The sequence below is a fragment of the Myotis myotis genome, unplaced genomic scaffold, assembly GCF_014108235.1.
Source record: "Myotis myotis isolate mMyoMyo1 unplaced genomic scaffold, mMyoMyo1.p scaffold_m19_p_9, whole genome shotgun sequence".
In the NCBI taxonomy this organism is placed as follows: domain Eukaryota; kingdom Metazoa; phylum Chordata; class Mammalia; order Chiroptera; family Vespertilionidae; genus Myotis; species Myotis myotis.
Window position 1 is genome coordinate 24,985,499 of NW_023416401.1, and position 23,913 is coordinate 25,009,411.

At 48.3% G+C, this 23,913-nt stretch overlaps 1 protein-coding gene across 1 annotated transcript; it reads left to right on the top strand.

Annotated features, from left to right (window-relative positions):
* The first annotated feature begins 203 nt into the window (after positions 1-203).
* PABPC1L (poly(A) binding protein cytoplasmic 1 like) lies at positions 204-23,404 on the top strand. The gene is given in 15 exon segments (XM_036323434.1): positions 204-1,741; positions 4,041-4,234; positions 7,934-8,049; positions 10,092-10,231; positions 10,381-10,475; positions 12,938-13,084; positions 13,326-13,421; positions 16,582-16,851; positions 17,845-17,929; positions 18,866-19,003; positions 19,517-19,623; positions 20,455-20,548; positions 22,052-22,182; positions 22,579-22,602; positions 22,604-23,404. Coding segments are annotated over 15 exon segments (1,932 nt in total). The 5' UTR covers positions 204-1,548; the 3' UTR covers positions 22,706-23,404.
* The last annotated feature ends 509 nt before the right edge of the window (positions 23,405-23,913 follow it).

Sequence of the window (23,913 nt, forward strand, 5' to 3'; positions counted from 1 at the left end):
CTTACACGGAATAATCAGGAAACGTGTAAAAATTCAAAAGTGAAATAAAAAATTTTATCAGTTAGTTGCCTGTGTATTGATGTGTGACACCATTTCTATCACTACCAGAATTAGCTAACTTTTTTTTATCACTCATTTTAGGCTCTACTCTTTCTTTAAAAGTAGGCAACAGCTTTATGTCATCCTTTAGAACTTGAAGTCAAGGTGTTGTCAAAGGAAAGAAATTACCATTAATACAAAGCCTACCCACCTTATATAAACCACTTTAGGTCTTTGGGAGCTTCTAAAATTTGGTGATGCCAGTGGATTTTGCATCCCATTCAAGTCTCTTCCCCCCTTCTCCCCCCTCCACCTCCTTTTTTTTTTTAAACCCTGAGATGTAACCAAGACAGTGAGGTGGTTACATAAGGCCTGGCCACCTCCAAAGTAATAGTCTGTCATCTGTCTCAACACTATGGTAGCCAGTAGCTCTGTGTATCCTCATGGGGTTTCCCACAAGGAGAGGAAAATGATTGGGAGGAGGGAGTAATTTCTAGCCCAAGATTAGAATTGATTGGTGCCTTCTTGCTACTGTCGGCTGGGCAGTCAGACCAGCTCCTGCCCCTGGTTCTGGAGCTGTTCCACCTTTCAGAGACACACCCAGCCAAAGGTCAGTGGGACCTGCTTTGTTGCAGCAGGGGAATCTGAAGGGTCCGCCCCTCCTAGAGGCCAGGTGAAGTACTGTCCCACATGGATTGGAATTCTTCAGAAATGACTCTACCGCACAGATCGAATCTGCAAACTCAAGATTGCTGGAAGGGTCTTGCTGCTCCGCTTGGGACCACCGCCCTAACTGCATCGGGACCTCACTGTTCCTTAGAGTAACTTGGTGAGCCTTCCTAGTGGTGTGCAGGTGGAGTGGGTCCTTAATGAGAAAGAGGTGGGCAGGGAATATCCCAGGGAGAGGTCTATGCAAACTACATAGGAGGCAATGTCGAAGAACGCCTTCGTGGTCTCGAATCCCACATGGAGCCTTCAGTCCCAAGCCACAAAGCTGGTTCCAGAGGGTGGGGCTAGATTGGGCTGCCTTGAGAAAAAGACTTCAGCTGGCTAGGTACACGCCTTTGAAAATAGCCAGGCATCCCGCTCCAAAATGCTCTTGTTTGTAATGCAAACAGGATGTACGGTCTCCTTTAATCCTTACGAAGCGGGAGCTTACAAAGACGGGAATCGGGCCGTAAAGGCAATAACATTGGGGATTACAACTCAGGTTCAGGCCCTCCCAGAGAGCTCAGCTCCACCGCGTCTCTACAGCCCCACCCCAGGCCAGGTGAGGGCTCTCCCGCCTCCGGAGGCTTCTAGAACGCTGAGGGGTCCCAGGTGGGGCCCTAAGAGGGGAGGGGCCGGAGCGTGGGTGATTGGCACGCGGGCGCCGAAGGGTGGTAAAAGAAGGGGCGGCCGCGCAGGGACGGAGAGTCCCTTGCTTCCTGCGCGCCCGCCGCCGCCGAGGTTCCCGCCCGAGTGACGCACGCGGGGCGCGGGGGCCGGCACCTCGTCCCCCCGCCCACCATGAACGCCAGCGGCCCGGGCTTCCCGCTGGCCTCGCTCTACGTGGGCGACCTGCACCCTGACGTGACCGAGGCTATGCTGTACGAGAAGTTCTCGCTTGCCGGGCCCATCCTGTCCATCCGCGTGTGCCGCGACGTGGCCACCCGCCGCTCGCTGGGCTATGCCTACATCAACTTCCAGCAGCCGGCCGACGGTGAGCCCGGGGATGGGGACGGACGGACTGGCGCACGGTGCTCCCACGGCCTCTCGGCCATCCGCTCTGCCATCTCTGCTCCTGCAGCTTCAGTTTTGCAGCCAGGGAAACAGGTCCAGAGATCCCCCTGAGGCCCTGAGCAGGAGCTAGCAATTAGTGTGTGCCTACTGTGTGTTTTCCTGGTGCTCCAGTTTGTAGAGGGGAGACAGTAAGGCCGAGTGGAAACATCCAAGGGCTTTAGGGCCAGGCCAACCGTAGGATTAGGAAGCCAGCAGCTGTGTGACTTTGAGCAAATTACTCAACCATTCTGAGCTTCCCTTGCCTTTCTGAAAAATGGGGAGCGGACCTGCTTGATAGAGGGGTTGGGAGGAGGAGAAAATTCAAAGCACCTGGTGAGGACGATGTGGGAGGCGACATAGGTAACGAGTAGGGATGCCAGGGGAGCTGGGGCTCGGGCTCTCCCGGCTGCTGACACCAGGTCTGCACCAGGCGCTTTTCCCTTGGCAAGCCCAGAAAAACCGCCTCCACCTTCTCAGAGCTGATGGGATTGACTAGCGCTTGCGGGGTGGGTGTGCCCACACCTCTGGTGAGAGTTTAAGAGCCCCGGTTTTGTTCAAGTTTTTCCACTAGGGTGTGAGCTTGAGCAAAAGTTCACACTTGACACTTCATCTGTGAAATGGGAGCTAAGGCTTGGAAGGAAAACTGTCTATGAAGGCGCTCCAGTTACAGCGGTTCTCAATCTGTGGGTCGCGACCCCTTTGGCGGTTGAACGACCCTTTCACAGGGGTCGCCTAAGACCATCCTGCATATCAGATATTTACATTATGATTCATAACAGTAGCAACATTACAGTTATGAAGTAGCAACGAAAATAATTTTATGGTTGGGTCACAACATGAGGAACTGTATTTAAAGGGCCAGAAGGTTTGAGAACCACTGCATGGGCTCAATAAGTGTAACCTAAGAAAAAAAAAAAAGTAACCAGCATTCAGGTGCAAGACTCCAGAAACAACCCAAAAAGGCTTACTCTGCGTCTGCTGGGTGGATGGGGAGGTTCCCCTCCAGCTGGGGGTTTGCTGGGGTGGTTCAGCCTGTTTCCCAGGGGATGACTGAGCTGGATTCCCAGGGGACTTCTCCTTTGCTCTGCTTTCCCCACCCACTGCCATTTCCAGCTTTCTCCAAGTTCTGCACACCTGACCTTTGGCCAGACTTCATAGATGGGGGAGCTGAGCTCCAGAGAGAAGGGGTTTAGCCCTGGGTGTTCATTGGTAGAACTCGATGGAAAAACCAGACTCCACTGAGTTCTGCACAGTTCCTGTCCATGCCTCTGAAGGTAGAGGAATCCTTTAAGGAGCGGACAGCATGTTACCGGGCAGAGGTAAAGGCCATAGCAGTCCAAGAGGACAGGCATAGGCTGCTGTTTTCAGACACACTGCCTTTTGCCAACCATCTGTTTTGTGCCAGGTGCTAAGGACAAGGCACCTCGCATACCTTTTTAAAAAAGAAGAAGGGATTTCAGAGAAGAAGGGAGAGGGAGAGATAGAAACATCAATGATGAGAGAGAATCACTGATTGGCTTCCTCCTGCACGCCCCCTAGTGGGGATCGAGACCACAACCCTGGCATGTGCCTTTTGCCGGAATCGAACCCAGGACCTCCCAGTCCGCAGGCTGACACTGTGTCCACTGAGCCAACCCGGCTAGGGCGGCACCTTGCATACCTTATTTAATTTTCAGCCTGTCCAACAACCTAGAGGTAGGTGTGAAAGGGTGGTTAATATCATCATCATCATCATCATCATCACTACTTTAGAGGAAGAAACCAGCTCAGAGAGGTGATGTTTGCCTCCCCCAACATCCTACTACTTGGGATCAAATCTCAACTCTGCTGCTCAGCACCTCTGAGCTTGAATTTCCTCTGACTGCTGCCACCGTTTGTCATAGAGGCCCTCCTTTACATTTTTATCTACTCGGTGTGCTTTAGAGACCACAGTAGACCTGGCTCTGCCACTGATCTTTCCCCTTTCTGAACCTCAGTTTTCCCTTCTGTAAAATGGGGGTAGAAATCCATGCTCACGGGGCTATAGTGAGGAGTTGAATGAGATCCTAAAAAGTGGGAGGAGTTCCATACACTAATTCTTATCCCTCCTGAGCCTTCAGGCTCTATCTCCAGTGAGACCCAGACACTGGCTCTTTTTTTTTTTTTTTTTTTTTTTGGAAGGAGGCTCCCAATTACCAGTAAGCATCTGAGGGCTCAGGGAGTCCCCTTAACTTGCTCCTTTCTCTCCTCCTTCTGTCCAGCGGAGCTGGCACTGGATACAATGAACTTTGAGGTTATCAAAGGCCAACCCATTCGCATCATGTGGTCCCAGCGAGACCCAGGACTTCGAAAGTCGGGTGTGGGCAACATCTTCATCAAGAACCTGGAGGAGTCCATTGACAACAAGGCCTTATATGATACCTTCTCCACCTTTGGAAACATCCTGTCTTGCAAGGTTGGTGTGCCCTCTTGAGGGGGTCTGGGTCAAGGACCTGTGTGGTAGAGGTATTCCAAGCAGCACCTCACTTTATAGTATATGAGGTCTTTTCAGTTAAGCTCTAAGTTCAGCAAGGACCGGAATGGAAGTAATGCTTTCAGTTTCATCTTCACATACCTATCAGAGGCCACCTGTGTTTCAGTCTGCTCTTGCTGTGTAACCACCCCAAAGCTGAGTCACTGTCAGCAGTCATTACTTAGCTTATAATTCTGCAGGTGGTGATTTGGGCTGAGTTCAGCTGAACAGGTCTGGCCTTGGCTGGGCTCCTTCACGTGCCTACGGAGAGCTGGGTGGCTCTGCTTCTAGGCAGTGGTTGGCTGTTCGCTGGCACACCTCAGCTTTCCTCCCTATGGTCTTTCATCCTCCAGCAGGCTAGCCCGTGGCAATGGCAGGGGCCTGGAGGACAGAGTGGAAGCTCACCAGGCCTCTTGCGATCTAAGCTTGGAACTGGCACACAGTCACTTCCAATGCATTCTATTTGCCAAGCAAGTCACAAGACCCAATTCAGAGTGGACATAGAAATTATAGGACAACGAGTGTGGATGTAGGAAGGATGTTAATTGAGGTCATCATTGCAAGCAACAACCACATCTTGTTTTTAAGATTTCTCTTATAATAGAGTGGAAGTTTCATAAGAGTAATGATCTTGTTTTTATTTACCTTTGTATCCTGGTACCTAGAATAAGATTGGCACATAGTAGATGGCTCAATAAATATTTAGTTCCATTTTCCCCAGTCAGCTGACACTTTAAGAGTTTAAGAATTTCCTGAAAGAGTCAAATGGGAGTTCCATTTTTAACTTTATGAGGAAACGCCATACTGTTTTCCACAGTGGCTGCACCAGTCTGCATTCCCACCAGCAGTGGACTAGGGTTCCCTTTTCTCTACATCGCCAACACTGTTGATTTGTTGTTGATAGCCATTCTGACAGGTGTGAGGTGATACCTCATTGTTGTTTTAATTTGCATCTCTCGGATGATACTTTGAGCATTTTTTCATATGTCTCTTGCCTTCTGTATGTCCACTTTGGAGAAGTATCTATTTAGGTCCTTTGCCCAGTTTTGAATTGGGTTGTTTGTCTTCCTTTTGTTAAGTTGTATGAGTTCCTTATATATTTTGGAAATTAACTCTTTAATCAGATGTATCCTTGGCAAATATATTCTCCCATGCAATGGACTCTCTTTTCATTTTGTTGATGTTTCTTTTGCTGTGCAGAAACTTTTTATTTTGATGTAGTCCCATTTGTTTATTTTCTCCTTGGTTTCCTTTGTCCTAGGAGATGTATTGGTAAATATATTGCTACAAGAGATGTCTGAGATTTTACTGCCTATGGTTTCTTCTGCTAGGATTTTTATGGTTTCATGACTTACAGTTAAGTCCTTTATCCGTTTTGAGTTTATTCTTGTGTATGGTGTAAGTTGGTGGTCTAGTTTCATTTTTTCTTTTTTGCATGTACCTGTCCATTTCCCAACACCATTTATTGAAGAGACAGTCTTGACTCCATTGCATGCTCTTGCCTCCTTTGTCAAATATTAATTGAGCATAATGGCTTGCATCAATATCTGGAGTCTCTGTTCTGTTCCACTGATCTATATGCCTGTTCTTGTGCCAGTATAGGCTGTTTTGAATACAGTAGCCTTGTAGTATAACTTGATATCTGGTATTGTGATTCTTCCAACACCAATCAGAAAGAATGTATGCACCCCATGTTCATAGCAGCATAATTTACAATAGCCAAGATTTGGAAACAGCCTAAGTGCCCATCAGCAGATGAGTGAATAAAAAAGCTGTGGTACATCTATACAATGGAATACTACACGGCGGTAAGAAAGAAGGAACTCTTACCATTTGCAACAGCATGGATGGACCTGGAGAGTATTATGCTAAGGGAAATAACTCAGTCAGAGAAAGATAAGTGTCACATGATCTCACTCATATGTGGAATCTAATGAAGAAAATAAACTGATGAACAAAATAGATCTAGAGACATAGAAGCAGGGAACAGACTGATGAATTTCAGCGGGAAGGCAGAGATGGGTGGGCAGAGGTTAACCAGGGGGAATTTATATGCATATATGCATAGCCGATGGACACAGACAATAGTGTGGTGAAGGCCTGGGAGGGGTGGGTGCAGGGAGGAGGGGGTCAGTGGGGGGGAAAAAACCACAAAGGGGACATCTGTAATACTTTCAACAATAAAGATAAATTTTTAAAAATTGATCATAAATAATAATACAAAAAAAAAAATTTCTTGGAAGGGTTCTTATGGTTACTACAACAAGGTAAGTATGCAATACCCTTAGCAGGTATTTGGCCCCAAAACGGGGACCCAGTCAACGTGGTTGAATTTGAAAGGAAGCTGGGGCTTGAATTGAAAGTGGGGGACCCTGTTTGGGGCTGGAGAGTGGAGGAGGGTATGCTGGGCCTAGATTTGGACGAATACTAGTGCAGGGCCAATTAACACATTGTATGCGGGAAACGTATTTATACGTTTTTCATAGACTAGCGGTAGAATGCGGGTAACGTATAAATACGTAAACTAAAGTTATCATAATTTTACTGAATGTTGCCATTTGCGCAAAAAATTAGCAAAAATGGCCTGTGCCACCTGTTAGCACGCGATGAAAACTACCCACAAACAATGTGTTAAAGAGCCTCAAATGTCAAGTTGATCTAGTTCTGTGGACGGCTGGAGCTACTGGAAGTGAGGTCCCAATGGGACACCGTCACAGTCCCATTTTAGAGAAAGCATCCCAGGGGTCAGCATGCAAGTTGGGTTGGGAGGCTGGGGTGGTCATCTAGGCAAAGGCCACTTCATTGAGCTGGGGCACCGGCTGCAGGGTGAGTGGAGCTAGGGACACCCTGAAATGGGCATTAGTGGCCTTCGTGCAAGTTCAACCAGAGGGATGGGAACTACATGACCTGAGGATTTTTCCCATTCTCAAGCTCTGTCCTTCTCATTTGAGTCAGGGGGCTCACGAAATAGAGGTAGGATGTTTGTGGGTCTTTTACAAAATTAAAACAAGTCTGTTGTTGAAACAGTACATAATTGATGAAGTTTAAACAATGTGAAAAGGAATGAAGTGGAAAAGAAGGCTCCATCCCTTTCAACCCTAGTCCCCAGAAATAACCATTATTAACAGTTTTCTGTGTTTCTGTTTAAAACTTTCCCTTGTGTAGATGCTCACTTTCACCCAATTGGGCTTGATGTCCCCCCGCTTAATGATATGCCTCCGCATCACTCTGTGGCAGCCACATAATCTGCCATGTTCTCCTCAGCGGCACACTGGCACGAATGCACTGTAACTTACGTAACCAGTCGTCTCTTGATGGGTGCCCAAGAGGTTTTTCTAATTTGCTGTTAGAGACAGGGATGCAGGAGTAGGAGATTGAATCTGATCCTCTTGCCCATTACCTTAGGAAGATAATTAACAACTTGTCTGTGGTATAGAAGACCTGCGTTCAGTTTGAGGACGGTACTGTGTGAGCTTAAGCAAGTGGATCAGCCCCTCTGAGCTTTAGCTTCCCACCTCTAGAATGGAGTTGTTGTGTGACGTAGAACTGTCTGTCACAGTCACAGGGCGAGCACTCAGATATTGGCTGTTCTACCGGAGCCCCTGCTGGATGCTCTTCTTGTTCTTTTTCTCTGTGGCCCAGGTGGTGTGTGATGACCACGGCTCCCGAGGCTTTGGCTTTGTCCATTTTGAGACGCGTGAGGCTGCGCAGCAGGCCATCAGCACCATGAATGGGATGCTGCTGAATAACCGCAAAGTGTGAGTGGCTGGCAGAGGGGTGGACCGAAGCCGGAGGGACAGAATCATAGCATCACCAACTGGGGACCCATGCTCCCCACCACCATCTAAGGCAGCGGTTCCCAACCTGTGGGTCGCGACCCCTTTGGCGGTCGAACGACCCTTTCACAGGGGTCGCCCAAGACCATCCTGCATATCAGATATTTACATTACGATTCATAACAGTAGCAACATTACAGTTATGAAGTAGCAACGAAAATAATTTTATGGTTGGGTCGCAACATGAGGAACGGTATTTAAAGGGCCAGAAGGTTGAGAACCACTGATCTAAGGGCACCAGGCACTGAGCAGCAGCCGGTATTGGCAGTGTGACCTCGGAAGAGGGGCTTAAGCTCTCAAGGACTCCCTTTCCTCCAGTAAGAATGGGACTGCTGATACATGCTTAGAGGATTTTTCTGAGGAGTCAATGAAGTGATGTTTCTGAAGGAATGGCCAGATCATCAATGGACTTGGCCTTCTCAGCATGCCTGTGCATTTTTTTCTTAAGCCTTTTGTGTTATTTCATGGGATTTTGGGATGGGTGGGAAAGTAGGCATATGCTTAGCTGGCCATCTTCATACATATCAGTTTGGCATCATCCCCACTTCACAGATGGGAAAATTGAGATGCAGATGCTGGAGAGAATCTCTTCTGGCAGTGCCCCTCCCCCAGTTTTGCTTCTGCGCATCTGAAGGCTCAGCCCCACGCTCAGTACTATGGAGCGATGGTGGCTTTGAGCTGGGAGATGCCCGGAGAGTCATTCTGTCCAGGGTTTCCCAGGGGAAGCTTCTGTCAACTGAACAGTGGTGGGCTTTTCCCAGAAGGATGTTATTTTGTTAGCTACCATGTGTCCAGGTTTACCTTTGCCACTCAGTTTTCTTCAAGTGTTAGTGCCAGCTACAACTTGTTTGTGCTAAACGTGCTATAGATACTATCAAATTTTCTTATGCTTGGTTTTGTTTTGTATTTTTCTTTTATTAAAGAATATGCTTTGCCCTAACCGGCTTGGCTCAGTGGATAGAGCGTCAGCCTGCGGACTCAAGGGTCCCGGGTTCGATTCCGGTCAAGGGCATGTACCTTGGCTGCGGGCACATCCCCAGTAGGGGGCGTGCAGGAGGCAGCTGGTCGGTGTTTCTCGCTGATCGATGTTTCTAACTCTCTGTCCCTCTCCCTTCCTCTCTGTGGAAAATCAATAAAATATATTTTTTAAAAAAGAATATGGTTTCATTGATTTTAGAGAGAGAGGAAGGGGGAGAGAGAGAGAAACATTAATCAGCTGCCTCCTGCATGCCCCCTACTGGAGCCTGCAACCCGGGCATGTACCCTGGCCGGGAATTGAATGGGTGACCTCTTGGTGCATGGGACAAACGCTCACCCAACTGAGCCAACTGGCCACAGCAGTTTTTGTTGGTTTGTTTGTTTTTCTTAATCTACGATACTTTCCTAGGTGTGTTGACATGAACTTGGAGATTACAATTTTTAAAGTGAATATTGTATTTAAGTTATTTCAGTTTCCCCACAGCAGCACTAGCATGGATTGTGTCTGGTTCTCCCACTACTGTTTCCCCAGTGTACATGGTAAATGAATGAGCAAATCCCTGTGGTGTGAGTTTGATCCCCAGTTTTACAGGAATGAACACTGAGATTCAGAGAGGTTAAGGAACTTGCCCAGGGTCGCACAGCTAGGCAGCTGCAGAGTGAGGATTCAAGTGTGACTCCCAAGTTCATGCTCTTATTTCCTGTGCACTCAGCTGCCTGGTGTCTGGTAGGACTTCCCTGTGCATTTGCCACAAGAATTAAGTCTTCTTAACCTTATGCTGGAACATGGAATCTCAGCTGCAGAAGGTGGTCAGGCCTTGGGTATATTCTAAGTAGTATTGCCCTGCCCAGTCTTCTGATGAGGGGATCAGAGGCCAGAAGCTGGTAGCAATTAGCTCCAGTGACCCAGGGTTGTGGGGTGGGCTGGGATGGAGGTAGGGGTGGCTGGTGGCTGGCAGCTGCCTACCCTGTCGGTGTGTCCACAGCTTCGTCAGCCACTTCAAGTCCCGACAGGAGCGGGAGGCTGAGCTGGGGGTTCGGGCCATGGAGTTCACCAACGTCTATGTGAAGAACCTGCAAATGGACATAGATGAGCAGGGCCTGGAGGAGCTCTTCTCCCAGTTTGGTGAGTGTGTTTCCCGAGGGAGTTTGGGGTCACTTTCTCTTCAGGCTGGGAGGAAAGGCTCTCCTGGGCTTTCTGGAGACTTGTGGGAGGAAAGGGGAACACCTTGGGGCTTCCGAAACTCCCCTTTGAGCCAGGTTGGTCCTTCCCAGGGAAGACGCTGAGTGTGAAGGTGATGAGGGATGACAGCGGCCACTCCCGAGGCTTTGGCTTTGTCAACTTTGAGAAGCATGAGGAAGCCCAGAAGGTAGGAGCCTTCCTCCCCATCGCCCTGCTTCACGGAGAAGGTGCTGGGCCAGGACTAGGAAGAAGGGAGGTCGGGAGCAGAGGGCTCCGGCTGCCTGTGGAAGGAAAGGTCACATGAGCCAGGGCCCTTCCTGCCTGCGCTGAAGGCAGAAGGCTTCAGCCTCCTCCGGGACTTCCGAGCCATGTGGCTGCTTATTTTATAGGTTCTTGCTGCACGAGAGGTAGAAGGGGCCTTCGAGACAGCCACTACCCTCTTCTTGAATTGATTGGGGGATTGAGGCAGGGAGGGAAGTGCTATGCTATTTTTTGCTTCCAGGCCTTTGTAAATGCTGTTTTCTCACACTTCCCTTTTCCTGCAAATTAGACCGGTGCTGTCCAATAAAAATGTAACGTGAGCCACATATGCAATTTAAAATTCTCCAGTAGATTAAAAAAAACAATTTCCAATAGCCACATTAAAAAGGGCAAAAAAAGAAACTGTGAAATTAGTTGTAATATATTTTATTCAACATAAACATTTTCAAATGATCACCACGTCAATGAGCATTTAATATAAAAATTGAGATTTTTTTTATATCCCCTTTTTTGTACTTAATTCTTTGAAATCTGGTACCTCCAGCACAATTCAGACCAGCCATATTTCAAGTGCTTAGTAGCTGCATGTGGCTACTGAGTACCTTATGGGACAGCATAGCTTTAGGCGATTTAGTGCCTGTCCTTTGGGTCTCATACTTTCCCTCCTTCACAAAGCTGCCTCTTCCTGTTATTGCTTATTTGTGATACCTTCTGTCTCTCTCCATTCGTAGTACATGAACAGAACGGAGAGTAGAGTCCTAGCTGGTTTGGCTCAGTGAATAGAGCATCAGCTTGCGGACTGAAGGTCCAGGATTCGATTCAAGTACATGCCCTGGTTGCTGGCTCGATCCCTATTAGGGAGCATGCAGGAGACAGCCAATCAATGATTCTCTCTCATCATTGATGTTTCTGTCTCTCTCTCCCTCTCCCTTCCTCTCTGAAATCAATAAACATATATTAAAAAAAGAAGAAAAGAATGGAGAGCAGAGGCTGGGTCTGATTTCGCCATTAAATCTCTAGTATTGTAGCTGTCAGTAGCTACCAGATACATATTTGCTGAGTGAATGAATGGTACAAGGTCATACAATGACAAAGCTGGATTAACAATGTTATATTTGGCCTCCCATAAAGCTCTTTATGACCAACCATAAAGCTCTTCCCATGGTTGCTGCCCCTTTAAGATTACCGGACATGGAAGAGCTCAGCTCAGGGTGGATTCTGGCTGGAGACCTGGACCCTGGTGCCATCTCGATAACAGCCTCTTCTCACTGAGCACTTAGCACGGGCCAGGCACTGTGCGAGGGGTTTTGCATACATTCTCATCTCCCTCCACTAATATGGGCTCTGCTGTTATTATTAGGTTTCATGGGTTGTATTAAGTTCCACTGGGATTAGAATAAACTCTTTCTGACTCTGAAGTTTTGTTCTTAAGTAAAGGTAACTTTGAAAGGTAACTTCTAGTGTGTCCTGGGACAAGTCCCACCCTCTCTCTAGTGGGAGTAGATGGATGAAGCTGCAGGGGTCCATTAACTCCAAGGTCTTAGAGAGTTCGGTAATGACTTTTAAGACTGCTGTAGAACAGGTAGTTCCTGGGTCCATGATGTATATTTACATATATTTGCATATTTAGGCAGGAAAGCAAAAGTCATAATTATTTGAAAGTATTTACTAATGAACGGACCACTGAAAAAGTCAGTTCCCTTCAACATTTCTCTTCACTAACACCATTATCTCATCCTAACTATTGAGCCAGTACACACATAAGTCTGCCTTTTGCTGATTTTTGCAGATAAGTCCATGCAAATTGAGTTCAGTATAAATGGATTGCAGAGAGAAGTTGCATATCTCACAAAAGATGTAGGATTTCATGCAATCAAAGCCACTAACAAGTTAGGGTCTGGTAAGCTTAGGCCAGTTAACTGAAGAAAAGCAAAATCAACAGCGTTAAGACACCAGTGTTTCTAAAACAAAAGTTCTCATAATTAGCAAAAGGATTCTTTATGCTGTGAAATCCAACATGAAGTAAAAGATATTGATTATGCTGTCATGCCATTTTGAAAGAATTATGCTTGCTGCTTTGTTTTTAAAAAATCCGTGTGTAGGTAGTTATAAACTGATAGTCAAATATGGAAAACTGCAAATTTCCCTTTTTAAAATAGAGTCAGAAGAACATTTTAAAAAATCTACAGTTTACTCTGAAATTTTGTCCCATGTTTTTAAAAAGTGGATGGCCTTTATCCTGGTACTAATGATTCTCAGCTAACAAGGCCAGCCTGGTTGGCAGGTGGTCCCTTCTAAACCCAGGAGGTGGGACTGGAGGCCATGGCTAAGGCCAGGGCCTCATCGGGGGTGGTTCCCAAGCACTGTCGCTCCGTCTTCTCTGCACAGGCTGTGATGGACATGAACGGGAAGGAGGTGAGAGGACAGCTGCTCTATGTGGGCCGTGCCCAGAAGTGGGCGGAGCGGCAGAATGAGCTTAAGCGAAAGTTCCAGCAGATGAAGCAGATGAAGCAGGACCGGCTGAGCCATTACCAGGTGAGGGCCCTGAATGTGAGTCCTTCCTCTAGCAACCCCACCCACGTCCAGGAACTAGGCTTTAGGGATTGTGGGGGCTCCAGCTTCCAGGTGAGGGAATGCTGTGTGATTGGTGGGGTGCATGGGTATTGTGCGGGGCTGGGAACAGGAGGCTTGGAGACCAGGGCTTCCACTGCCCCCCACACAAGTCAATCAGGAGCGTGGGGAGGAAGGCATATCTAGCAGTGTCCTTTCCTCCCAGGGCGTGAACCTGTATGTGAAGAACCTGGATGACTCCATTGATAACGAGAGGCTGAGGAAAGAGTTCTCTCCCTACGGCGTGATCACCAGTGCCAAGGTGAGGGTTGTGGGTGCCCACAGTGGGCAGATAGCCTCCCCCTCCCAGCCTCTCACTCCCCACACACCCCTTCTTCCTCCCATGGCCTTCAGGGAGTTGGTACGGAGCCATACCTTTTGGATTTTGGGGCCATGTCTGACCCCGTTGGAGCTTGTCTGCACTGGAGGGAAAGAGGATGATAACACAGTCCCAGTCACACAGCTGGTCTTATTGGGGCCCACTGAAACCTTGGTTCATTCAACAAGCATTTATTGAGTGCCTACTATATGCCAGATTCCAGAAATTCATGTCTTAGCATTCCCATTGACTTTGTTGTCTGGTCTTGAACAGTGACATACCCCTTCTGGGCCTCAGTTTCTCCATCTGAAAAATGAGAGGGTTGGGCTGCTATATCATTCTTCATCGATTCTTCATTAATTAAACATTCTTAGCGCCTGAGGTGTGATGATTGGCTGTTCTACTCATAGCTCTGTGACCTTGAGCAAATGTCTTCTGAGTCTCATCTATAAGATGAAGGAGTTGGGCTCACTGGATGCTTCTTCAATGCTGACGGCTCGTTAAAACCCCCTAGGGCAGTGGTTGGCAAACTTCGGCTCAGCAAACCACGGCTCACGAGGCACATGCGGCTCTTTGGCCCCTTGAGTGTGGCTCTTCCACAAAATACCAACTTCTGTGCATGGGCCACGAAGTTTCATTCACACTGTACGTGCGTGCCCGCACGTGGTATTTTGTGGAAGACCCACACTCAAGGGGCCAAAGAGCCACATGTGGCTCGAGAGCCGCGGTTTGCCGAGCCGCAGTTTGCCAACCACTGCCCTAGGGAGCTCCTAAATACAGACACCTGAGAGAAATTGCATGTAGATTCTGAGGGTAGGGGCTGGGCATTTTATTTATTTTCTTTAAATATGTTTATTGATTTTAGAGAGAGAGGAAGGGAGAGGGATAGAGAGATAGAAACATTGATAAGGGAGTAACATGGATCAGCTGCCTTCTGCACACGCCCCCTACTGGGGATCGAGCCTACCACTCGGGCATGTGCCCTGACCAGGAATCCAACCGTGACCTCTTGGTTCCTGGGTTGATGCTCAACCACTGAGCAACACCAGCCAGGCTCTGAGAGTAATTTTAAATGCATAAAGGAAAATTCATAGGATTACAAAAACAATTATATTGAAATAATTATCAAAATACTAAGGTGACAGCAGTATGTGCTTCTTTATTAATGTATCAAACTATAAGATCTAGTGGAGTAGCAATTAGCATAAAAGATATTTGAGATCAGCAATAATGAAAATATTTTTTCTTCCCCCAAAAGTCACATTTTTTTGTTCTTACATTCAAAATAGAAGGAAAGGCTAATATGAAAATACAGATGCCATTTTTCCCCCATTTGAGTTTACAGACCCCCTGAATCCCATCCATTGCCCTCCCTGTGGATCTGTGAACTCTCAGGTCAAGGCAGATAGCAAAGTACAGTTGGAAAATCACTGATGTAGAGAATGGGCTCTACTAGAGCAGATTCAAAAAATTATCTCAATTCTGTTGCTCATGGAGTAGGTGAGCAGGGCCAGTGTCTTGACCCTAAAAAAGATGAAGAACCCTAAATATAATGTGGATTGGATCCTGGAAGAGGAAAAGAATATTAGCAGTAAAACTAGTGAAATCCAAATGAAATGTCCAGTTTAGTTAACAGCATTGTAGCTAATGTAGTTGACAGTATTGCACCAATGTTACTATGGTAGTTTTGACGAATGTGCCATGTTAACATGGGGAGGCAAGCTCAGTGAAAGAATTACAGCAACTCTGTACTATTTTTGAGACTTTTCTATAAATATAAAGATATTCCAAAATAGAAAGTTATTTTAGTTAAAAGGTTAAGAACCTCTTCCCCAGATGTTGAAAGAACTTGGCTCAGGGCCTTGTGGAGGCAATGGGGTTTTACCGGATGGTACATTGGCTGAATGTGTGAACCACTGGCTGGGTGACCCTGGACAAGTCACACTCTCTCTTTTTTTTTAATGGTAAAAAGGGCTTTTATTTCTACTAAAAAGATAATTAACAGGTTAAAGCACCAGAAGTAGAAATTCAAATTATTTTCATGTTCCTTACAATTCTCTTTATTGGAGTCTCTAGGAAATATAGCTGTTAAGAGCACCCTTTTGATGTCCATAATTCACAAATGAAGTTGTATGAGTAGTTAGGAAAACCCAGCCCTAGCCAATTTTGCTCAGTGGATAGAACATTGGCCTGCAGACTGAAAGGTCCCGGGTTCGATTCTGGTCAAGGGCACATGACTGGGTTGTGGGCTCAATCCCCAGTAGGGAGTGTGCAGGAGGCAGCTGATCAATGATTCTCATCATTGATGTTTCTATCTCTCTTTCTCCCTCTCCCTTCCTCTCTGAAATCAATAAAAATATATTTAAAAAAGAAAGAAAGAAGGAAAACCCAAGAAGTGGTCGAAATGCAGATTGTTTTCATCATAGTAACCTCAATGGAAATGTTTAAGATGGTGGCCCTGGCTGAAGAACCAGCCCTAGTCTTAGATTCTTAGCTAACCCTAGACCCGTGGTCAGCAAAACGCGGCTCACGAGCCACATGCGGCTCTTTGGCCCCTTCAGTGTGGCCACGAAGTTTCAATCACTCTGTACGTGCGCGCCCGCACATGGTATTTTGTGGAAGAGCCATACTCAAGGGGCCGCAGTTTGCCGACCACTGCCCTAGACTATCATCTCACTTCATGATAGCCCCTCTGAGGACGGTATATACATTTAATTAAGCCAGCTTCCCACCACAGCCTAAGAAAATCTTTCAGAAAGAAAATTGAGAGAGAGGAATATATTCTGAAATGCAGCTCTTCTCCATAATTCTGTGAATGGTCTGTGCACTATGAGTAGCTGTCAGTCAGCAAGTAGACTGGTCTCAGATCTGTCACTCTTGAGCCCCACTTTCCTCACCTATAAAGTGGGAGTCATAGTGAAGTGAGGAGTGTCAAGTATCTGGCATGTGGTGGGCCTCAGTGAATGTGGGGTGAGAGGACACCCCGATAGTAAGTTTCTGCTGGCCCTGCTCAGGCCAGGCTGGGCCCCAGGGAAGGAGGGGAACTGGCCCTAGGAGTCTTCCTTCCCCTCCCCCAGCAGCCCTTGTCTTGTCTTGCTTTTAGGTGATGACAGAGGGTGGCCACAGCAAAGGGTTTGGCTTTGTGTGTTTTTCCTCTCCAGAAGAGGCAACGAAGGCCGTGACAGAGATGAACGGGTGCATCCTGGGTACCAAGCCGCTGTACGTGGCGCTGGCTCAGCGCAAAGATGAGCGGAAGGCTATCTTGACCAACCAGTTCATGCAGCAGCGCCTCTCCAACGTGTGGGCCCTGGGTGGCCCCCTCTTGGGCTCTTTCCAGCAGCCCGTGAGCTACTTCCTGCCCACCGTGCCCCAGGTGAGGGCCTGCCTGCAACCTGACAGCCAGGAGGAGCAGGAAGAGAGCTTCAAGGCAAACATAGTTCCCCGCCTGCTTCTGCCTGAAACAACAGGTTGTTTTCACCCCATTTCTAAAAGGGCTGATGAAAACCCTTCTCTAAGAGTGCCGCTGTCAAACAGAGCTTCCATGTGGGAGAGATTTGTGAATGGTATGCTAAAAAGATTCTTTGGTCAAATTTAAGTTTGGGAACTACTGCAGTAAACAAAGGAAGCATAGGTTTCTTTACACATGCATTGTTTTTCCCTACTATGCCCTTCTGACTTCCCAAACTGACAGAATGGGTAGCCCTCCCCCAATTTAAGTGGCCGTTTTTGCAGCGTGCCTGCTACCGTCTCTGAGGGGCCTGGTTTGGGAAAGGAGCTCGTGTGACCCAGAGGAAGTAGAAGGTTTTAGCCACTAGACCTGCCGTGGGCAAACTACGGGCCCGCGGGCAGGATCCGGCCCGTTTGAAATGAAGAAAACTAAAAAAAAAAAAAAGACCGTACCCTTTTATGTAATGATGTTTACTTTGAATTTGTATTAGTTCACACAAACCCTCCATCCATGCTTTTGTTCCGGCCCTCCGGTCCAGTTTAAGAACCCATTGTGGCCCTCGAGTCAAAAAGTTTGCCCACCCCTGCACTAGAGGCTCCTAGAATGGGGGCATTCCTGCTCCTGTTAGCAACTGCTTAAGCCGGCACAAGTTTCAGCAGGACGTGTCACCATTTTATCCAGGTCGTTGGGCCAGTGTCTCTGTTAAGAGGAGGACTGAACCTGAGATCTTGCCCCAAAGAGTTGAGGGATAATGGCCGTCCCAAAATGGGAAGCAGGCCTTCAACCCAGCTTTGTGGGTCTTTACTAACCAGCCCCCTGGGGGGACAGTGGAGCTCCTGCGGTGACATCCTTGGGGGGATGCAGTTTCTCACTTCTCCTGCTGCAGCCCCCTCACCTGGGTCTTCTTCTCCCACACAGCCTCCAGCCCAGGCTGCGTGCTATGGCTCTGGCCCACCTGTCCAGCCTGCCCCCAGGTGGACGGCCCAGCCACCTAGACCCTTGAGTGAGTGATCCAGCCCCTCCCAACCATGAGTGTGGGACCCGTGGGGTAGTGTGTAACATAGTGGTTAAAGAACACGAGTTTGGGGGTCAAGCCTGGCTCTGTCACTTCCTAGAGTGTTCATCGGGGTGAGTAACTTCCCCTCTGAGCCTCAGTTTCCGCTTCCGAATGTGGGCCTGAATGAGATATGTGTGTGCGCACCAAGCACAGTGCTGACCCTGTAAAAGGCTTGCATTCTCTTCAGCCAGTTCGCACTATCTACAGTCTGGTTTGTGGCTGAAAATTCTTGCGAAGCTGAGAAATGAAACTCCTTTGGCCGTGTGGCTGATGAATGGCCCTTCTCTAAGAGTAAAGGTCACCTGATTTGAAACTGCCTAGGGCAGTGGTTCTCAACCTTCCTAATGCCTCGACCCTTTAATACAGTTCCTCATGTTGTGGTGACCCCCAACCATAAAATTATTGTCGTTGCTACTTCATAACTGTAATTTTGCTACTGTTATGAATCATCATGTAAATATCTGATATGCAGGATGTATTTTCATTGTTACAAATTGAACATAAAGCATAGTGATTAATCACAAAAACAATATGTAATTATATATGTGTTTTTCGATGGTCTTAGGCGACCCCTGTGAAAGGGTCGTTCGACCCCCAAAGGGGTCGCGACCCAAAGTTTGAGAACGGCTGGCCTAGGGGGATGAAGGAGTGTGATCATGATGCCTGTGCCTCTGAGGACTCTGGGGAGATGGGAATTGAGTTGTAATAGGAAATTGCCACACACCCTCCCTGGAGTTCGGGGTCTGCCGGAGGCGAATTCACTCATCTTTCTGCTGTGAATGTTCTGGTTCCCCTTCCTCACCCTGGCACCGTCAGGGGGTGGTGTGCTGCTCTGATAAATAATCCCCCTTCCTGCCAACCTTTCTCTTTCCATGTTCTCAGTACCACAAGCCCCCTACTCTCCAGCTGCCTCAGTGGCCTGGCCACCAGCCACGTCTCAGCACTCCCCGACCCACATCAGCAGTGCCAAGAAGGCCTCTATCCAGGAGCCACCCCAGGTGTCCTACACCCAAACAGTGGGTGAGTATGGGCGGGGCCAGAGGAGTGGGTGTGCAGGGGGCTGGGGCTGGGGCAGGAGCTTGGTGCTGGGTTGGCACTAGTGGGGGTTGGAACCAGCCTCCACGGTGACCTTGCCCTTCACCCTCGGAGAGCAGGGCTGACTGAGGCTGTATAGCACAGTAGTGAGTGTGGACTCCAGAGTCGTGCAGGCCCAGTTCCCGGGGTTCACGTACTCTGTGGCCTTGCTAACTACTATTATCGGATTGCCTTATCTTTAAAATGGGGATGAAGACAGTTTTCCCCTTTTGTTGTGTGAGTGAATGAGATCCTAAGTGCAGGGGCTTAGCACCGGATCTGAACTTAGTAGGTTCACAGCAACAGCTATGAACAAGGGCACAGATTTTGACTATAGGCAAGCACCTGTGGCAGATGTTTGTGTGTCTGTGTGCTGGGGGTTCTACATGAACGCTCGTCTTTAGGCCTTATCGCTGCAGGTTGCTGCCAGGCCCTAAGGTCCCTGCTTATTTCTTACAGCCAACATTGGTACCCAGACCTCTGGCCTTGGTGAGGCAGGATGCTCTATGCCAAGTGGGCCTCTCCTGACACAGAGATATTCCTTGGAGACGCCCAACACCCATGAGGTAAGGCTGACCCAGCTGCTCTCAGAATCTGGGCTCCGGGGTGGGGGTGGGGGGAGGGGCTGGCTAGAACCTTGGCTAAGACATTGACCCTCTCTGGACCTTTTCTTGGCTTATAAAGTTTCGTTTATTAGCAATGTACAATCAAAAAGTGATTACCCTTACTAACAGGAGGGAAAGGGCCAGGACCGCGTTTTATTAGTTATGATTTGCTTTGCCTGGGTTATTACCAAAATTAATTTGGATTTCCCTAGTCCTTATGTGTTGAGCAGCAAGGATGTGATTAATCAAAACAGAACTGAAAATATCTCCTGTCATTATAAGTTTAAAGGCTGTTTATTTATCTCCCTGTACCCCCCCCCCCAAAAGTCTCAAACTCAGCATTTTCTTCTATCTAGAATTTCACTGTGTATGCTTTGAACTGTTTCTTGCAAAGTGAACACGAGTAGTCTTTAAAGAGCAAATGCTTTTAATGTGGTCAAGATGTGAAAGGTCAGAAGTATGGTAGAAATACGGCCATAAAAGCTACTGGGTCCAAAGTTCTTTTATCGGGCACAAAGTGATTAGTAAGGTGTGGCTTCGTTTGGCAACATGGACTAGGGGCCTTTAGAGGTTCCTAGCACAGTGGAAAACATCTGCATCAGAGTGTAACTTTGTCGTTCAGTCCACCATGCCCTTGTTGGGGACTCTGTCCCACCCAATTGTCCATGCCTTGCCCCTGCTCCCCTCTTCCAGAGCCTTCCTGGAGGCCTGTGCTTGCCTGACAGGGTGAAATATTTTGAGGCCTTGCCCATCCGTGGTAGTTAAGGCATGTGTCCCCGGCACCATGTGCAGGTCCAGGAGCCTGCTGTGTGCATCCCCGGACAGGAACCCCTGACCGTGTCCATGCTGGCCGCAGCACCACTGCACAAGCAAAAGCAGATGATAGGTGAGTGGCTGGTTCCCCTGGTGAGCAGAGGAGGGGGGCTGGGATCTGGCTAGCCTGGTGGGGACCACCGAGTGGAGGTCCGACATGCGGACAGCATCTAGCTTTGTCACTGACCAACCTGCTGGGTGACCTTGCCCGAGTTGGGTCTGTAATCCAGGCCCCGTTCTCTCATCTTAAAACACTGGTCAAGTGAGATGTTCCTGGGGTGTCTTCAGCTTTGCTGTACTTGACTTTGACTTAGGCTAGGAGAGACCCCAGATGTGGGGAGGTCAGGGGTCAGGTTTTGGGTTTCTGCTAGGACATGGCCCCTAAGGTGGGTGTTGCAGTTCCTCACGCCTCCCCTGACTGGGAAGAAGTTGTCACCAGATTTCATCAGCTTCCCCAGCGGCGCCCATTACAGGAGGTGGTAAATAAGTGTGCATTGGGAAAATGGACCACCATTCCCTGTCTTCCCCACTGGGTCCTGACTTCCTGTGCAATTCATCCTGTGTCTGTGACAGGCCCTCCTCAAGGGTGCCACTAACGTTGAATGAATGAACAAGCTTGCTAGTGGTTGGCAGGTTCTTTTCTTCAAGTCCACCAAGATCTCCTAACTCTTCTCTGTAGGCCCCCACTGCCACCATCCCATTGTTTCCTCAGCTCACTTGGCATTTTGCCACTTTATTACCTATACCTCCAAGAAAAAGTCTCAGTGGGTTTAATGGAGGCAGAAGGCTCTATTAGCAGTTCCTTGTAGACATCTTCGCTTTCATCATGGGAAGATCTCTCTCATTCACACTCAAGGCACCCCAGCACCCCAGGCTGGCTAGACCCTCCACATATTGCCAAAATGGGCTGACCACCACCACTAGGCCCTGTCACTAGAAGTACCTGATGGTGGAAGGTGATTTATCTGGTGTATTTGCCCCCCCTTCCCCCCAAAAAACGTCAGGTTCAACATTATCATATCCTGTCTAGAATCTTAGTGTGTATACTTGGAATTATTTCCTGCAAAGTGAACAAGAGTAGTCTTTAAAGTGCAACCATCTTTGTATCAGACCCCATGCAACTACTTTATATCTAGCATCGAATATGATGCTGCAGACTGACCTCCAAAGTGGGTTTGCTATGCCCACTTCATTTGGGAAAGAGGCTGCTGCTCACCAGGTTAAGTAAGAGGACAGTCTGGAACAGGGGTCCTCAAACTTTTTAAACAGGGGGCCAGTTCACTGTCCCTCAGACCGCTGGAGGGCCGGACTATAGTTTAAAAAAAAAACTATGAACAAATTCCTATGCACACTGCACATATCTTATTTTGAAGTAAAAAAACAAAACAGGAACAAATACAATATTTGTATTTGCATGTGGCCCGCGGGCCGTAGTTTGAGGACCCCTGGTCTGGAAGGAGCAGTTCGGGGACAGCCACCCAGATGCCTCACTGCTCCATTCCACAATACTGCCCCTGGGATGCTGGGATATCAGCCAGGTGTGTGTTCATAAGCCATCAGAGGCTGTTCCATTCAGGTGAGCGTCTCTACCCCCTTATCTACAATGTCCACACCCAGCTGGCGGGCAAGATCACAGGCATGCTGCTGGAGATCGACAACTCAGAACTGCTGTACATGCTGGAGTCTCCAGAGTCCCTCAATGCCAAGGTGGGCTGGGGCCTGGGTGGCAGAGAGCCCTGAGGGCAGGAGGAGAGCTAAGGTGTCTGCTAGATGAGCCAGCAGGCTGCTGCTTGGACAGATGAGGTTTATCTTCTTGCTAACACCTGTGGAATCTGAGTGGGTTAGAATCATAGATGATTCTCTGCAGCTCCATAGGCAAGGTTTTGGCACAAGGAGCTGTGTTCTGGGTCACGATTTCCCCAGCTGTCCAGCAGTGTACATCTGTCTTGAGAAGGTGACTGTGGGTTTCTGTCCGGGGAGCTGGCAAGCAGCAGTCAGATGAGGGCTCTGCAGAAATGCTGGGGAGGGAGGGACCTGGGGAGGTCAGGGCTCTCCTGGGACCCTGCTGGGGCAGCTGCACTAAGTCCCTCCCACTGTCTACAGGTAGAAGAGGCTTTGGCAGTGCTTCATTCAGGCTCACCAGACCATGGAGGAAGAGCAGATGAAAGTGAATGTAATTGAAACCAGGTGGGTGGGTGGAGTTGAGAGGAATGGTGACAGACGTAGCTGAACCCAGAAGCACTAAGGAACTGGGCAGGGACTGGCTGGCTTTCACAAAGTCCCTGAGAACCACATTGTGACACTGCTGTCTCAGGGGGAAGCTGTGAGGATCAAAGGAGAGGACAAGCCGTGTGATTGGAATGGGTGCGGACTATCAAAGGGGAGGTGTTCTCTCGATAGCTGCCCCGCCTCACCTTACTCATAATAGGCCTGGCTTCCCCTGGCACTGCCTGGCTCCATTCTGCCTGCCTGAAGGCCTGGCTTGGTATAGCCCCCATTCTTAGTCGAAGACCAGGTGTCTGCCATACTTGAGAAACATTTAATTTTACCTTTTCGTCCTCAGAAAATGGAATCCTCACTCCCTTGGCTGACAAGAGAACAGCGTTCCTGCTCTTGGCTCTAAGGCCCTGTGAATCATAACTTATTTCCTAGTTGGGCTGTATCTGTACCTGAGCTCTGCATGTGGAACAAAGGCTGGTCACCACGCCAGCCCATTACCTTTTTTTTTTTAATTTATTGGGGTGACACGGGTTAACAAAGTTATAGAGGTTTCAGGGGCACAATTCTACAGCACATCATCTGTTCACCACCCCAAGTCTCTGTCCATCACCATTTATCCCCAAAATACCCTGCTACACCTTCCCCAATCCACTACTCCCCCTCCCCGCCCCATTGCCATTGCTTTGTGCATTAAAAGTGCTGCAAACTGGTTTGTCTCCCAGGAGGCCTTCTTGGGTGAGGGAGGTGGGGCAGAGCAAAGGGGAGGCTTGATTGGGCTGGTTTTGGTTGCAAGGAACAGAAACCGGGACGAGTGCTGAAGTACACAGAGGGTGTGGACAGCAGCACGGAACTGCTGGGCATGGGGCAGCAGCTACCACCCACCAATGTGCAGTGGATGGATAATTGGTTGTCATCACGCAGCAATGAGAAGTTAAAGCTACAGGTGCCCACACCTGGATGCCTGGCTTGAATACCTGCAGTGCAGGGAAACACCCTGAAAGCAGCAACTGCTTCTAGGCTCTGGACCAAGGGATGGTGTAACATAGAGAACCCTTGTGGAAATGCCTTAGGCTACCTTCTGGTCACCATTTTCCTCCTCTGGTCACCATTTTCCTCCCCTGTAGGGAGAGAAAAGCTTCTTGAGGTTGTAATGGTCTCAGCTTCTATGTTTTCATTAGTAAATCCAGATACTTGCCTTCTAGACCTCAAGAAGAGAAA